At 39.2% G+C, this 17,598-nt stretch overlaps 2 protein-coding genes across 3 annotated transcripts in view; one reads left to right on the plus strand and one right to left on the minus strand.

Annotated features, from left to right (window-relative positions):
- pde3b (phosphodiesterase 3B) overlaps positions 1 to 4,726 on the minus strand; it is a 48,077-nt gene extending 43,351 nt beyond the window's left edge. The window contains exon 1 of one of the 2 annotated variants that reach the window (XM_026167329.1): positions 3,370 to 4,726. In XM_026167329.1, coding sequence (XP_026023114.1) covers positions 3,370 to 4,257 — 888 coding nt within the window. In that variant the 5' untranslated portion in view covers positions 4,258 to 4,726. The remainder of the gene's footprint in view (positions 1 to 3,369) is intronic. The other variant, XM_026167321.1, reaches the window with a different exon arrangement.
- A 4,042-nt stretch (positions 4,727 to 8,768) lies between these two features.
- Positions 8,769 to 17,315, plus strand: copb1 (COPI coat complex subunit beta 1). Its single transcript, XM_026167354.1, has 22 exons — positions 8,769 to 8,928; positions 10,381 to 10,533; positions 10,942 to 11,171; positions 11,336 to 11,505; positions 11,587 to 11,701; positions 11,818 to 11,910; positions 12,009 to 12,146; positions 12,287 to 12,406; positions 12,620 to 12,727; positions 12,844 to 12,990; positions 13,109 to 13,254; positions 13,413 to 13,509; positions 13,594 to 13,754; positions 13,860 to 13,980; positions 14,079 to 14,306; positions 14,790 to 14,969; positions 15,305 to 15,449; positions 15,558 to 15,677; positions 15,800 to 15,945; positions 16,199 to 16,288; positions 16,573 to 16,728; positions 17,064 to 17,315. The coding sequence occupies exons 2-22, from the start codon at positions 10,443 to 10,445 to the stop codon at positions 17,121 to 17,123; spliced, it is 2,862 nt and encodes a 953-aa protein (XP_026023139.1). The 5' UTR covers positions 8,769 to 8,928; positions 10,381 to 10,442; the 3' UTR covers positions 17,124 to 17,315.
- Positions 17,316 to 17,598: the final 283 nt, after the last annotated feature.

Here is a 17,598-nt window from a genome sequence, read left to right on the forward strand (position 1 = left end):
CCCAGGCACATCTGAGCGTAAGAGCTGTGAGTCAGCTTCCGATGATGATTTAGGACCAAAAAAGGGAGCTACTTTAACAAAGCACGGGAATTTTGCTGGGTGAAGACACACTTTTTCCCCCACTTGAGGAAAAACCACACCGTTGACTACAAACAGGCTTTGAAGAGGCAGATACTATCCGCTGGTGACGTGCAACTGAAATATGTAAACAAATTACCCCATCGAGCGCTGCCGGAGCGCTCGCTAGTGGCGCTCCATGTGACAGGAAGAGCCAAGAGTGGATGGAAATAACTAATATGGTTACATAGTGATATACATTTTTCAGTGGTATTATGTGACATTATCGTGCAGACTTCCTACAAGTTACAATGTTAAGTTATTTTAATTATTGTTAACTTAAAAGCACTAAAGTTGTTATTTTATGCATTTAATTCAAATTTCCAGGGAAAATTCTTCTAATTCTGTTTCGTCACTGGATATAATCTTGTCTCATTACTATTGCAATATAATGCCACAGCGGCTGGGATCTTGTTTCAATAGATTCACATTTCAAATTAGGAAGTCTGTCATCAGTGACATTAGCTCAGTGGAAAAGAAACATGGAAAATGTCCTTGATTTACTTACACTTATTGTAAGCACCAATTAAACATTATTCATTATCTGCTACTTATTGTTGTTAGAAACATGCGCCTAAAAAGGTATAAATATATATCTGACTGTGGTGTCTCTTAGGAGTTGCACTGTCTGAAGCTGCCTTTTTTAAGGGTATTCATGATGGAACAAGACTAATAACAATGGCGCGTTATTGAGAGCATATCTGCTAGTTCAATCATGACTTTAAAAAAAGCTTCCTACTATTGTGAATAGATGTATTGTAGAAAGACTAAAGGCTGTTTTTGATTTTTCTGACAGAACCCGCTAAAGTCACCAAACACAGGATATAGATGAGTCTCAACTTTGCAAAATTCCACTTGATGACAAAAAACAGCCACTGTTGTGCGCTACATCCTTTTCTTTCTTTTTTTTACACAAGGAGTATCATAATGTAAAAATACAAATAAAAAAAACATACGGAGAAATGTGACGCATCAACTGGAATGTCCTCTATCTGCTCCATTATTTTCTGCACTGCCACAGTTATAAAACGCTCTTTTATCAGAGATTTAAAAAAGGGAAGCTGTGTTTACATCATTATCTGTTTTGTTAAAGGTTGTTGGCCGTGGGTTTAAGCCCTGACGAGCCCCATTTCATTAATGGAACTGTTATACATGATGGTGCAAAAAGCACTGATGCTGAAGTTAGCGCTAATAAAGTACATAATAGTTCAAATCAACATGCAGTTTTGCGTGCGATGAGGGAGCATGATAGCATGCAACTGTGATCTGACAATGATTCTAATGTTCTGTTTTGAGATTTGAAAGCACAATTTGAATATCTTTAGTCTGACTCTAGTCGCACACTCATGTCTGTAGTTCTGATCCAGAGCATCTTGACTTGTGTCTGCATTGGGGTTGAACTTTAAATCGGTTTTCCCAAGGCGATAGACATTTTATATTGAAAACCACATGTTGCTGCAAACAGAAAAACAACCTCCTGTCTTTGCAACTGAAAGACAGAAACCAGTACCCTAGTCAGAAATGCAGAACTGTTATGAACTGAACTGTTATGTGAAAATAAATAACGTGTTTGACATTACCAATGAACCCTGAGTGTTTTTATCTGTCTCTGTATTTTATTTTTTTTTAATCTGCATCTGACACAGAAACGGTCAGGTCTTTAAATCATTAATTATTACTTATGTGCAATATAAAACAGACACAAACATCCCTGATAGCTCTTCACTACACACTCACTCACACATTGACAACTAACGGGCAATCCAGGCTTTAATTCACCTGACTGGCATGTGTCCACGCAGCAGATGGAGAGCACTTAAGCTGTTTGTCTCTTCTAGTCACAAAGAAAAACTCTTTGCTTTAGTGTTCACTGGAAGAGAGGCCAGGATACTGTGATGATAACATGTGGGAACTAAAGTTTATTATTAATTTGTTAATTTGCAATCAGTGTCCCGTTTTTACTTTTTAGCTGAAAGCAGTATTGCCCAGTAATTTTAAATTAAATTCCTATCAGCAAAAAGCCTAAAAACTAACTGCAGGCACACAGCGAGGCAACAGTTCTTTGCTTTTGTTGGGTTGACTTTGCAAATTTCCACTTCTATTCAAATATTTTTCCCAAAAATATTTAAGGTCAGTTCTTATAAATAATAATAATGAGAAGCTGACAAATGCTGGAGCTGAGGCCTTAATCCCAAAGCCTAATTCACAGATATTACAACCTACCATGTAACTATTCACTTCTCCATCATTTTCAGCAACACACAAGGTGCATTCAACTTTTCGGTGCTCTGTTTGAGGCCTAGTGCAATGTGACTATCAGGCTTCTAACGGCACACAACACAATGAGGTTAAAAACAACTACTGGAAATAGCACAACTGAGACAAACTGGACATATATTTTTAGTTCTCTTATCATTTCTAACAAACCTCGAAGGACACAAAACAATGTGTGTGAACTGATGGCTTGGCATCCACTAAAGAATAGCACTGGCAACAATAATGCTGGCATTTGTCTACACTGCCTACACTTAAATTAAGGCGACGGGCGGCGTAAGCTGTTTGCTCCCAACATATTGCATGCAACCTGATAGTCTTCATTTTGTACGCATATCACTCCATGTGGGTGTATCAGTTTTCAGAAGTGCTGCAAAGTGGAAAGGAGCACCGCAGGCTCTGCTGTGGGATTGTGGACACTGAAAGATGCCAGTGCGCGCTCGCCATCATTTTGTGTTGTTGACTGTTTGTCATGTGGGACTGAGCCCACATCACTTGCTTTGTTGCTGGCTGTGCTGTTATGCTGCCAGGAGGATGTTGACGTGCACTTGCATTTTATGGCTTGTGTGCCACACGAGCTCTTCGGTGAGGACATTCCCACGAAAATGTGGAGAGACAGCACTGCCTAAGTTTTGTATCCGAGTGCACTTCAAACCAATGGTAGCATTGTGTTTCAGGGTTAAAATCGGGGTTTTGGCCATTTGCTTGACATTATCGATCACAGATTATTAGCATTAATATAAGAATATTATATACGTGTTAGAAGCAACCTGCAGCAACCATATTGAATTTGGAAAACAAATTCTACCAAAGTGACTTTTGTAAATGCTCTGTGTGGGCTTTAGTGATACAGTATTGTGCTTTCAACTTGTGCACATGTGCACTCAGAGTAGCTGTGGATGAACAGTGGGCCTACTTTTGCAACAACAACAACAACAACAGCAGCAACAGACGTGGTCCTGCAGGGGGGAGACCTACCTGCTCTCTGGATATACAGGGCAACGAAGGTCTGCGAGGCATTTTACAACTGCCATAATAGCTGGTCGACGTCTCCCCCAGCGACACGCAACTGGACCTTCTCCTAGGTCTGATCACAGGGACCTTTTCCTCCGCGCTGGAAATCCCACTCGGTGCTTCCCTCGACGGGTAGTAGCGGTCAAAGCAGAGCCCCAACAGGGAGCCAGAAACCCCCGCAAAGCAGGCAAAGAGCGGTCTGAGCAGTGCGGGCAGACCGCTCAAACTTGTGAAAGAAACAAGCCACACAACGCTGGCAAAAACCAGTATGAGAACACTGTGTTTGAGTTTTAGCGTTGGGATCAGCGTGAGCAGACCCACACATCCCAACACGAATAACAACCTGCCCACCATTTGCATCTGGTGCTGGTCCTCTCCCCATTGTAAAAACCGCAAGACCAAAAAATCCCCGAGGTAACACGATGCTGGCAGTGACACCAGCCAGCATTTGGTGCTCTCCTTCTTTTTCCTCCTCAGGTAAAGTGTCAGGAAGAAGAAAGCACATCCTATGCTGAATAAAGGACTGATGGACTGGGAGAAGCCCGACAAAAAAGTCCGCAAATCCCAAAGCGAGTCACTTTGCAAGCTCCTGGAAATTAGAAAGGAGACCGCGAAAATCACAAAAGCGCCCACGTACAGGGCAGAGACCTTTAACAGTTTGGAGCTGAGAATGTCTTCGTTGCAAAACCTGCACACGCTAAACAAAAATCCCCTCTGATGGTCCTGTTTCAGGGGGGTGACGCAGCTCTTCACATAGCCGTTCCTGAAGCCTTCTGAGCTGTTTACACTTCCAGCTCCGTCGTGGTGCCTTGTTTTACTGTGCAAAACCTCTCCTTCCTCCCGTGCAGCCATGGCTCGACTGTGGCTCCTCGTATCCACGCGAAAGTCCCCCTCTCCTGCTATTCACGCCGTATTAACGCTCAACTACATGACAGCAAACGCACTCCATGGTCACTCAAACGTGCTCCAGCACTTGGACTAAAGAAAGAAGGTGAGATGTTGTTTTTACAGAAATGGGGCTCTCTGTCGCCGGCTATAGGCCACAACTCACACTGCATGGCTTATTTTTGCGATGTGGAGCGCTGAGCCCACAGACCGAACCAATCCTGAGACTTTATAACCCAATATTAGCAGTGTACGATTAGACAGAAGAAGCTCATTAGAATATAATATAGCGAGGAAAACTGTTAAATTTCCATCGCAGGATGTCCCACAATGCAGTTTACTTGTTTTGTCTGCATCCCTTGTGTGCACGGGAAGTCTTTGTTAGTTCACTATTCATCTTATATGTGTGGCAAAGGCTTCATGGAAGTCTTCGCTTCATAAATAAACCCACTAACGCAGAGTTTCTTGTAGTGTTGACTCTTTCTCCTCTCTCGCTTATTATTAGATACAAATAAATGTAATTTAATTTAAATAAAATGATACTGCACGACGCCGAAATTGTTTTGGTCTTCTGGTTAAAATGTCATCGCTGCTTTTCGCAGTCGTTGGATCCATCGACTTGCACTGTGATCGTTTGGTTTGCCTGTCTTTAGCTCAATCGATTCTCGATTTTATCGATCTGATCAGGCTAAACCAAACAACAGTGAATATCACCCATTATCCACGGACGTAATGTAGACATATACAAAATTATGCCGCTAAAACATTTAAGGGGCACTCGGACCATTTTTAACATTTATTATGTATTTATTTATTTTATTTTTTACAAATTACACAGCGTTTGTTAAAAAAAATTTTTTTATCTTGAACATTTAAATCATTATGATTTATGTGTGATTTAAGTACTCCCTTAATTTTTTATTTATTTATTTATTTATTTAGCTGTGGATACATCCACTCTCAATCAAGCGTTTGCTGTGGAGGAATTTTGGCTCACTTTTATTTGTAGGATTGTTATAATTCAGCCACACTGGAGGGTTTTCAAGTATGAATGGTCTGTTTAAGGTCATGCCAAAGCATCCTGATTAGATTGGAGTCTAGACTTTGACCTAGTCACTCCTAAAGAAAAAAAAATCCCCAAAGTGCTGGGGATCATCGAAATGTTTTTTGGGAAGTGTGAGACAAGCCTTTGTGTTCTTTTTGCTCAACAGTGGTTTTCCCCTTGGAGCTCTCCCACAGATGCCATTTTTGCACAGCCTCTTTCTTACTTTCTTACTCTGACCTTAACTGAGGCAAGCGAGGCCTGCAGTTCTTTAGATGTTGTTCTGGGTTCTTTGACATTAGTCAGTGTTCCAGACTGATATCAGAACAAGGGCAAATAATTTTTTCACCATAATTTTGCACAGTAAATTTCTCCTTTACTGCATGGTGAATAAAGTCAAAACAGGTTAAAATCCTAACTGCAAATTCCAAAGTGCAGCTTATACAAGTGTACTTTATTTCACTGTATATATTTTAAATAATGTCTGATTTAAACTACAAGTGATGAAAACAGATCTATATTCATATATAGATTCTTAAAAATTACAAAAATCTGCTGAATGTAGTTTTTTAAAAATGTTATTTTAATGTTATTTTTTATGTTATTACAATTGTAAGTCTCACTAGGGACAAGGATTGCTGGTATTTATAAAAGATTAGGTCTTAAAAACCTTTCACGTTTTAATTCAACTGTTTTAGCATTTGTTACAAAACCATACTGATGGTTGTTTTTTGTAGCCAGCTTGTGAGCTTTGTTGTTTCTTTTTAGCTGATGATAGGCTTAGACATCTCTTTGAGTTAAAAAAAAAAATGACTTCCTGGTTCGAGCGAGCTGTGGTTAAATTACTATTACTGTGTAGAGATCACCTGCACTGAACTGCACAGAAGGCATTTCCCCATTTTCATTAATATGTCAAATGTGCAAAGAATGGCAGAAACCAAGAAATTGGCCTTTAAAAAACTCCTTTCCACTGCTAAGCATTGCTGAAGTCCCATGAATTAAACTGACAGTCTCAGGTTACCTTAATCATGCAGAAGAAAGTATGTTGACGCCATAACAGACTATTCTTAGAGCTGCTATTTCTGTCATTTTTCCACCGACACAGTAGAAAATCACATTTCATTAATAATATTAATAATGACTGCAGTTTCCTTTAGTCAGTCACAGAGCCCTTAAAGTGTTTCCCCTTAAAATGAAGGCATTTGTAATGTAGCCCTGATTGGTTACATCTTTGTCTCTGCAGCGGAGCTCAGTGGAAGGGCAAGGTGCAGACAGAGTTTGTTTAATTTAATAAACTGTGCTTTGCATGAAAATACACACAAGCAAAATGAATGAAAGTCAGCGCTTATACTGGCAACTACGATTATGTGAAATATAAGTAACAATGACCTTTTATATTCCTTCTTAAGCTAATCTGAATGGTCTGGCACAATATGACGTTACTGCCCCAAAAGTAAGCATGCCCGTTGAACAGGATATGTGTTAAATGCCAATCCTATGATTACTTATCATTTCCAAAAGGCTCATCATCCATCTGTATGAAGCAAACATGTATTTTGTTCCCTGGCTGGCAGGGCTCTTTGTGATAAGTGTACTTTGCTCTTAACTTGAGCCATAAATCTTCTTTATCAGCTTCAGTTTGAATTAGCGCAATAAACGGGTCTGTGGAAGTGGGAATTAATCAGTGTTGGGATCAATTTTGCCTACTGTGGCGTCTACAACAGATAGTTTGCAAAACAGCGTTGTGAAAGCCTGATATGACAATTTAATTCAATTCAATTATATTCATATAGTGCTAAATCACAACAATAGTTGTCTCAAGGCATTTTATAATGTAAGGTAAAGGGCTTAGAGAATACAGAGGAAACAGAGAAAACTCCAACAATCAGATGACCGCCTATGAGCAAGTGCTTTGGCAACAGTGGGAAGGAAAAACTCCCTTTTAAATGAAAGAAACCTCCAGCAGAACCAGGCTGATGGATAGGCAGCCATCTGCCATACTGGTTGGGGGTGAGGGGAGGAAGACAGCATAAAGACATGCTGTGGAAGAGAGCCAGAGATAAATAATAAGTGGTGTATAAACACATAGAACCTGACACCTCAAAAAGTAACAATAACAGTGCCACGTTACTGTACATGGGAGCATTATTCTTTTACTGGGCGTTATTCTGCCATAAACCTACTGACCAAATAACTGCTGTTTAACAGACTTTTAATGGGACTTGTCTATTCACCATCTGTGCGTATAAAATCACTTTCAGTCATGGAAATTATTAATAATTAAATAATTAAGTATTCAGATTTTTAAAAATATATCCTAATAGTCTCTTTGCTTTGGTGCTGTTGGCCATTGATTGATGCATGACTGAAAAGTGATAATAATGGGTGGATGGAAGATTCTGAGGCACTCATATGATTCACTCAAGTCTCTGCCCATCCAATGTGTTACTAAAGTAAACACTAAAACCTTCCACTGGAGGGTGCTGCATACTGTTATTGTTAAGGTACTCGTGTTTTAATTCGGGGTCCATCCATACACGCATTATCTATGCCTGAGCAGCTCTTGTAGGTGTAGTGTGTAGGTGGTTTATCAAGGTGAGATTAGGCAGACTTCAGCAGGTGGGTATTACTATTAAAAAACACATATGTTTTTGAAAGGAGACCTGTAGATACCCAAAGTCTCAATTAGCATGTCTATCAAAGCCATCATCATCACTTTTTCTTTTTTTTCTTTTTTCTTTTTAACCAAATTTTTAGTTAGCTTTCCAAGTTGACAAAATAATTGTAATTTAAAAAAAAAAAAACTAAACTATAGTTTTTATTTTTTTAAATTCGTTGACAAATCTACTGTCAAAAAATATTTATCCCCAAAATGCTAACTTTAATAATTTGATTTTAAGTATGTGTTCCGCGTAATTTCTTACATAACTGTAAAATGTAAAATGTAAAATTTAATGGAATATGGTCTAATTAAATGTACTTGATTGGTATGCATTCAGTTTATACCCATTACTTTTTTCTTAATGATTCATTATTTGGATACATAAACTGTTGATTTTATATATTTCATTTGCATTTCACTCAACATTATTGCTTCATGTTTATGAGGGCAAGAATTATTTATTCATTGTGTTGTTTTAGTTTAATTTTAGTTAACTATAATGCCTTACTTACTTACAAAACAGCTTAAAAAAGTAAACGTATCTCAACCATAGAAACAAGGTGACAGACAACATACATAACAATATATTCATTTAAAGTTGGCAGTATAAGATTAACGGCCTTTCTCGTGTTGTTGTTAAGCAGAAAGAGAGGACCAGCTTGTTAGATTTTCTTTTTGTTTACTGATTGATTTTATTTTATTTTATTTTTTCATTTTTTTGCGTTTGTGTTGCACAGGCGTTCGGTTTGAGCCTTGTGGCGCACGGTAGCAGTGATGTGGCTCTCGGTAAAGTAATCTTCCACGTCACTAGGAAGTAGTGCAGAGCCGAGGGAGTGAGAGCTCGCCTGCGGGAGCTTTTGAGAAATTTTACAGATGTAAATATCTCAAACTGCACATCGAAGGTCACCTGGGAGGATAATAGTCCTGCAGATAGGTAGGTTTTTGGACTTATTTTTAACCAACATGAGTGACATTTGTTTCGCTGTCTGGTGGTAACTCATAAGCTCGTTAGCTAACGTTACTGTCCTCCATTTCATTGCTAACCGAAGCAAAAGCTAAACTCCTGTCAGCTAATTCTTGATAGTCAGCAGTTGGTTCTGTGTTTTAACCTAGAAAAACCAGCTTTGGGGACAACTAACTAATAAAAATGAGCAAAACCTTGCTATTTTAGCATTTTTGTCTTTACGCATGTAACGCCATTTAACCTGTTAGAAAGCTTATTAGCTGCGTGTCACTATTTTTTGACTTGTTAGCTTATGCTGTTTTGTGATGAAGGCAACCAAGATTTTCCGTAAAAAGCAGCTGAAAACTTTGATCTGACTTTAATTTTGAGAAGTAATTGTCGTTTTCAGGTTTAATCCAGACGTAGACTGAACACCAATCACCTGGTTCTCCAGGTTTCAGCTAGTAGTATGTTTTGCAATTCAGTTGTAGCTCTATAGCTAAATTCTAAAGCAACAGAAGTTAGCACAAAGTGCTTTACTGACACACTCATTTGTAATACAGGTCTCCTAGAACCCAACTAAAAACATGGAACTCACAAAAACAGACGGCAAAATAAAACTGCAGTTAAGGAGAAGCGAGAAACTAAGAATAAAAACATAATTAGATTTCAATATTGGTAAAAACATCCACACACGCACAAAAAGCAATGGAAAACATTTGCAATACGTTTGGCCAAATCATGATGAACTCTACTAAAAGCAGCTGAAATTGGGTATACCTTAGAGGTTCTTGTCCGGGAAGCCAGACTGCTTCATCGACTAGGGGCAATAACGATGGTCCAGTCACCTTAATAAGTTTTTAGGTGAGAAGATGGCACTTTGAGCAGTTGTTGGGAGGATGACCTCAATGACTTGAAGGCAAAATATCACAGATTTAAAAGATTTCGATATATAGTGCAACCAAATCCACAGAGGGCCTTAAGAATGTGTAATATAAGTTTAACATTTATCCAAAACTGTACCCAGTGCAGCTGAGCTATTAAGGGAGTGGACTGATGTGCTGTAGTTTCTGAATATCTACAAGAGAAATTCTAGGACAAATTTATCCTACCACAGATTACCAGGGAAATGCTATTTGGAAACAGAAAAAAATGTGTACAAAAAGGCAACAACTTGATCTGACTAACTCAAACTACCACAGCTTTTATTTCAGATATAGATCAATTATAAGTATAGGACTTTATCAAATTGTGTGTATAAAATCTATGTGCTTTTATCTTGTGTGGAAACATGTTGATGATCATAGTTAGCATAAACAAAGAGGAAGAACTGGCAAACGTATTCCATGAGATTAGGTTAGTTTTGACTTCACTGAGATTTTTTCACCAGTGTAAATGTTTTCTCCATCACTGACGAAATCTGTTCTTTTTCTGTTTTCATAGGTATTATCCAGTGAGCAACATACATTTGGATTCTTCTAATCTGATACAAGCACAGCAGCAAAATGACGGCTGCAGAGAACGTTTGTTACACTCTGATCAATGTTGCCTCAGACTCAGAGCCCCCTTCTGAAGTCAGCCTAAAGGCAGATCTAGGTAACCATTTGCTGTAAAGTTTAATAACTTACCTCAATATACAGTACAAAGGGAAAAATAGCCTTTCTCCACTTTTTTCTACATCTTAATGCATTTGTGATGTATGAGTGTTATTTTTATAGGCCATTATATAATGTCTGGTTTAGGGGAAAAACAGTTCAAATCTTTTTTTATAGATTAATTTTGATTCAAAGAAGCATTGTTGATGTATGACATCAAGCTTTGATTAGGATTGGTTTAACTTTTTTTGCATTAACGTGCAAATAAGTCAGTGTCCTTTGGGGGGTAAAACCTCACAACGTCCTTTGAGAGTTTTTGGTGAAGTTTAGTATCAGATGAATTTAATTCGATGAAGACTAGTTTAAATAATAACTGATTGCTATGCTAAATATAATAATCTTTCTTTAGAAAAGGGAGAGATCAAGGCCAAAACTGAAGCCTTGAAGAAGGTCATCATCATGATCCTGAATGGCGAGAAGTTGCCGGGACTGCTGATGACTATAATCCGTTTTGTGCTGCCGCTTCAAGACCACACCATCAAGAAGCTTCTGCTGGTTTTCTGGGAGATTGTTCCCAAAACAACTCCTGATGGCAAACTCCTTCAGGAGATGATCCTGGTCTGTGATGCCTACAGGAAGGTAATCTAAGTGATATACTATCAGCTGCTATAAACAGTGCATTTTTAAATATACACATCAGGTTACACTATTTATTACTGCATAACTATAGCAATGGGGGAAAACTAAAGGTTAAAAAAAAATCAGTTCAGCAATTCTAATTTTAAATATTTCTTCTATTTCAGGACCTGCAGCATCCCAATGAGTTCATCCGTGGCTCCACTCTGCGTTTCCTGTGCAAGCTGAAGGAGTCTGAGTTGCTTGAGCCTCTCATGCCAGCGATCCGGGCCTGCCTGGAGCACCGCCACAGTTATGTGCGCCGTAACGCTGTCCTGGCCATTTACACAATCTACAGGTACTAGCTGCTAAATATTATAACGTATAAATTTTGAACTGTATTCATCATGAACAACAACCAGCTCTGTTTGTTTTGTAGGAACTTTGAACATCTCATCCCAGATGCTCCAGAGCTGATCCATGATTTCCTGGTCAATGAGAAAGATGCCAGCTGTAAGAGAAATGCTTTCATGATGCTGATTCATGCAGACCAGGTCTGTAGCATATTGTCTGTTCTTTTCTTACTGTTTCTACTTTTACTTTTAGTCATACAGTAAATATGCCAAAGGTCTATCTCACACCTTGTCATTCATGCATTTATATGTTGCAGGATCGAGCTCTGGACTACCTCAGCACATGTATTGACCAAGTTCACACTTTTGGAGACATCCTCCAGCTGGTTATTGTGGAGCTGATTTACAAAGTGAGTCACAGCTTGTGGTGGTCATATCTAAACCTTTTAGCACAATGGATGATTTCACATCCAAGTTCTTGTTGTTTTTCTTTTTTCCCCTCTGTTAGGTTTGCCATGCTAACCCTTCTGAGCGTGCCCGTTTTATCCGTTGCATTTACAACCTGCTGCAGTCTTCCAGCCCGGCGGTTAAGTATGAGGCTGCTGGCACCCTTGTAACACTCTCCAGCGCTCCCACAGCCATTAAGGTACGTCATCAGTGTTTCAGTGGTTGTGTGTATGTCTTGTATCATTTATACAGTGCTTTATACATTGTATTACGTTTAGATAGATTGGTATCTTTGCTTTATTAAAGCCTGTATGCATTCTGTGCTTTGTTGGACTCTAGGCTGCTGCCCAGTGCTACATTGATTTGATCATCAAGGAGAGTGACAATAATGTGAAACTGATCGTTCTTGATCGTCTCATCGAACTGAAGGAGCATCCCACTCATGAGCGTGTGCTCCAGGTACGTCTCATAGTGGCTTTTATTAGTTTTTCTAGCACTTAACAAATAAAGTTGTTAGTGGCTCTTTCACTACAGAAACCATAAAAGGAAAGGAATGGTACCCAAAAGAAGTCTTTTTGAGATCATAAAATTTATTAGAAAATATACAAAAATTGTTATGTGTCAGTACCAACTGTGTTAAAAATTGGGTCTCACTAATACGTTTTCATTCAGGACCTTGTGATGGACATCCTGCGTGTTCTAAGCACTCCTGACCTGGAAGTCAGAAAGAAGACCTTACAGCTGGCGCTGGACCTTGTTTCATCCCGTAATGTAGAAGAGGTCTGTTGACATTTGCAGCTTTTGTGTATTTTTGTTGTTGCTTTTTTTGTTTTTGCATTGACACCTAGAAAAACTGGAATACAGTGTTAAAGTAGTGACTTCTGTCTGGCTGCTAGTTGGTGATTGTTTTGAAGAAAGAGGTGATCAAAACAAACAACGTAACAGAGCATGAAGACACTGATAAGTACAGGCAGCTCTTGGTGCGCACCCTCCACTCGTGTAGCGTGCGTTTTCCTGACATGGCAGCCAATGTCATACCTGTGGTGAGTTTCCTCTTATTTCCTTTTAAGATTCTCGTGATATCTTTAGATTTCTAAATATACATTTTTATCATAAATGGTCTTTAAAATAAAACATTTTCTATATGTTGATGTTTTACAGCTGATGGAATTCTTGAGTGACACTAATGAGGCAGCTGCTGCCGATGTGCTGGAGTTTGTGCGGGAAGCCATTCAGAGGTTTGACAACTTGAGACCCCTGATCATCGAGAAGATGCTGGAAGTCTTTCATGCCATCAGAACTGTCAAGTAAGTAATCCTGATGAGTCTAAAGAGCAGATGAAAGTCAATTCGTGGTTAAGAAACCATTGTATAGGCTGTGCTTGCTAAAGGGAAGTCACTACTTACTCTTTGATTGTGTAGCACTGTGATTGTTTATAAAGTTCATCACAATTGTCCTGTTTCAGGATTTACAGGGGGGCACTGTGGATCTTAGGAGAATACTGCAGCACCAAGGAAGACATCCAGAGTGTGATGACAGAAGTTCGCAGGTCCTTGGGAGAGGTATGTTTGTTCATTGTTGTCAGAATTACAAGTAACGCACGCTATTTTGATTAAAACGTTTATAATTGTCTCTCCCCGGGACAGATCCCAATTGTGGAGAATGAGATTAAGAAGGAGACCGGTGAGGTGAAGCCAGAAGATGAAGTGAGCGCAGCTCCAGCTCAGAAACTTGTGACAGAAATGGGCACTTATGTGACACAGAGTGCCCTCAGCTCCTCCAGGCCTTCAAAGAAGGAGGAAGACAGGTAAACACTGGACATCATGGAGGAAAAGCATTTTGCTAACACTGTATACCCTTCATTGTGCTGAATTTTCCATCCACCTCGCTCATTAAGAATTTGTTGTTCCAGACCTCCACTCAGAGGCTTCCTAATGGATGGAGACTTCTATGTGGCAGCTTCTTTGGCCACAACGCTGACCAAAGTGGCTTTGCGCTATGTTGCTCTTGTTCAAGATAAAAAGAAGCAAAATGTAAGTTATTCTTCCTTCATTTCAATAAAAGTACTTTTAATAATTTGCCCTACCTTTGCTTCTTCTGACCCCTGCTGTCTTGGTGCCCCCCCTTGCAGTCTTTTGTTGCAGAGGCCATGTTGATCATGGTCACTGTGCTGCACCTGGGTAAGTGCTCTCTGCCCAAGAAGCCAATTACAGACGACGATGTGGATCGCATCTCACTGTGCCTGAAGGTCCTGTCAGAGTGTTCACCACTTATGAATGACATTTTCAACAAGGAGTGTCGCAGATCCCTGTCACACATGCTGGCTGTCAGGCTGGAGGAAGAGAAGCTGTCACAGAAGGTAATGAAAGTTGACCTAAAACTCACCAACCTCGTTACACAGAAAATGAGCAAATTTTTGGTGCCAAATTTAATACGAAACCTGTGATTTGTTTATAAGCCAACTTTTGTTTTCAAGAGCCTGCACCCTGATAGGTCTAAGGAGGAGTGTAGTAATATCACACCCCTAGATGATCATTTAAACCTGATGTGTATACACATAAGACTTTTGGGACTGATGGAAAACTTTTTTTTTTTTATAGTGCACCAGTTTCTCTTGACAGCAGCATTGTCTCTGTCTTTCCAGTTTCTCTTAGTTCTGCACAATAACATCTGTTTTTATTCTCTTTCTGTTGAACAACTGTTTCTTATGTCTTTTTTGTAACTTGCTATGCTGTGTTATTTTCACTATACTAGACTACATTATAGATACTTTTGTTGTTGTTCCATTGGGGTTGTTATTTCCTCCAAAAATAACCACATGTGTTTCTTCTTCTGACTACAGAAAGAGTCTGAGAAACGCAATGTAACGGTCCAGGCCGACGATCCAATATCCTTCATGCAGCTCACGGCCAAAAATGAGATGACTTCCAAGGAGGACCAGTTCCAGCTCAGCCTGCTGGCTGCTATGGGCAACACTCAGAGGAAGGAGGCCGCCGATCCTCTGGCATCGAAACTCAACAAGGTGCACCATACTTAACCCCTAAAAGCCTTTCCATAAAAGGAAACTGGAAATTAATGTGAGAGATAATGTTGGAGTAGTGCTTTTGAACAGAAAAAGAGGGAAAGGGACTGATTATTGCTGTTTGCGTGCATTTCAAGTTTACGGCTTAGTCTAACTTATTTACTGTTCATATTATTTCATATTATTGGCAACATGGCAGCAACCGCTGCTGAAGCCCTTCTTGTGCACATGCTTTGCTTTTAATAGGTTATTAAAAGATAATAAACTAGTGTTTAGGGAGTGCTTGTACTAGGTTGTTTATTAATCATTAAATGAATGCATTTTGTCCAACTTAGGTGACCCAGCTGACGGGCTTCTCAGATCCAGTCTATGCTGAAGCCTACGTTCATGTGAACCAGTATGACATTGTGCTGGATGTGCTGGTGGTCAATCAGACCAGTGATACTCTTCAGAACTGCACACTTGAGCTGGCCACTTTAGGTTAGTGTAGTTTTTTCAACTTCTGTGAAAATATGTTTTTTTTTCTCTCATTTAGGCTGTACACATTTGGGTTTCTACTATAATGTAATTCAACTTTCTGTCCTGCAGGCGATCTTAAGTTGGTTGAGAAGCCTTCACCTTTAACTCTGGCACCTCATGATTTTGCTAACATCAAGGCCAATGTGAAGGTGGCATCAACAGAGAATGGCATTATATTTGGAAACATCGGTAAAAGAATTTTTGACTATTTTTAGCATCACATCTCAAGTCACACCTTTTTTTTCTTTCTTTTTTTTCTCTAAATGCATTTTTTAAATTAATTGTGGGGATGTCTGGATTCTTCTTTTCAGTCTACGATGTGTCAGGAGCTGCTAGCGACAGAAACTGCGTTGTCCTCAGCGACATCCATATTGACATCATGGACTACATCCAGCCAGCCTCCTGCACTGATGCAGAATTCAGACAGATGTGGGCAGAGTTTGAGTGGGAAAACAAGGTAAACTTAAGGGGTTAAAACACATTCCTGAAAGCTGACTCGTTTTGCAAAAAGTGGGACATGTTAAAAGTTCTCTCTCTCTCTCTCTCTCTCTCTCTCTCTCTCTCTCTCTCTCTCTCTCTCTCTCTCTCTCTCTCTCTCTCTCTCTCTCTCTCTCTCTCTCTCTCTCTCTCTCTCTCTTTTTTTTTTAAATGGGTTTAGTTGATGCACATTCAACTAACATTGAGCACTGATTGTCCTTTCTTTATTGTAGGTGACAGTGAACACCAACATCACTGAGCTGAACGAGTATCTCCAGCATATCCTCAAGTCCACCAACATGAAGTGTTTGACTCCTGAAAAGGTTGGTATGAGAACATTTTGTAAACCACAGACTAAGGAAAGTAAACAACCTTTTAAATCTTGGCAGCTTTCCCAAATACAAATAACAAGGGTAATTAAAATTTTTGGCACCAGTGCACATCGGAAAGAATCATTAGCGGCCGTATAGCAGGATAGTTTCTTGTGCTGACTATATAAAGAATATATGTAAACATAAGACATGCCAGTGCTTCCTTATAAGATGAATGTGCAGATACTGTGATGTTGTTTGTTGTTCTTAACCAACGTTCTTCTCTCATAAACAAGGCTCTGTCTGGCTTCTGTGGCTTCATGGCGGCCAACCTTTATGCTCGTTCTATCTTTGGAGAAGATGCCCTGGCTAATGTCAGCATTGAGAAGCCTTTCCACCTGGGGCCCGATGCACCTGTCAATGGACACATACGCATTAGAGCTAAAAGTCAGGTAGGTCACAGCTGCCACACCGTGAACTCTTAAGAATCTGAGAGGTAAAGGCTAGGTGGACTTTATTTCCCCTCAGTAAAGCAATGCATCCATTTGTAAAAATATCACATGACTGATTTGATTTGAAATAATTGATCAGTTCTGCAAGTATTTGCACAGTGACACAGTTTTTGCCTCTCTAAAGTACCCCAAGTGTGGACTTTCATCCTTAAATGCACGCAGTTAACAAAAAATTTGCATTTATTAATCTCCAAATGCTGATGGATTTCACTGTATTTTAAATATGCTAATATGTAGCATGTGTCGCAGCTAACCCTCTTTCCTTTGTTCCACAGGGGATGGCCCTGAGTCTGGGTGACAAGATCAACCTCTCCCAAAAAAAGGCAAATGTCTGAAACAGCTGCTGTTCTGTGTCACCTAACTTACTGTTTGATCATCGTCATAGCAGATATGAACTATTATATGGTCAGTTACTTCTGTGCTCTATATTTTTTAACATCACCTCTTTCTGAAAACTACATCTCAGCAATGTGCTTTCGCTGTCCTGTTTCATTTTCAATAAATGTATTGAAATAATGTCCAAAAGATGCTCTGTGGTGTTTTCATTGAGTTAAGAGCCTTTTTTTCTTATTAAAACCTCATTATTTTTATTTTTATTTTATTTTATTTTTTTCAAAATAGTGCAATTTACAAATGAAACTTAAGACAGTATATGCAAAAGATAGGGAATTCCAGTTCAATTCAGTAAGAAAAGGGTAAAAAAATTCTCTAGTACCTCCCAGAACCACTAAGGTTCATATTGAATTTGATATTCTTAAAGGCATAAGACGGAAAAACATCCAAACTAAAACAATGATCTTTAAATAAGTG

This window comes from Astatotilapia calliptera, chromosome 1 (assembly GCF_900246225.1).
Source record: "Astatotilapia calliptera chromosome 1, fAstCal1.2, whole genome shotgun sequence".
NCBI classification, from domain to species: domain Eukaryota; kingdom Metazoa; phylum Chordata; class Actinopteri; order Cichliformes; family Cichlidae; genus Astatotilapia; species Astatotilapia calliptera.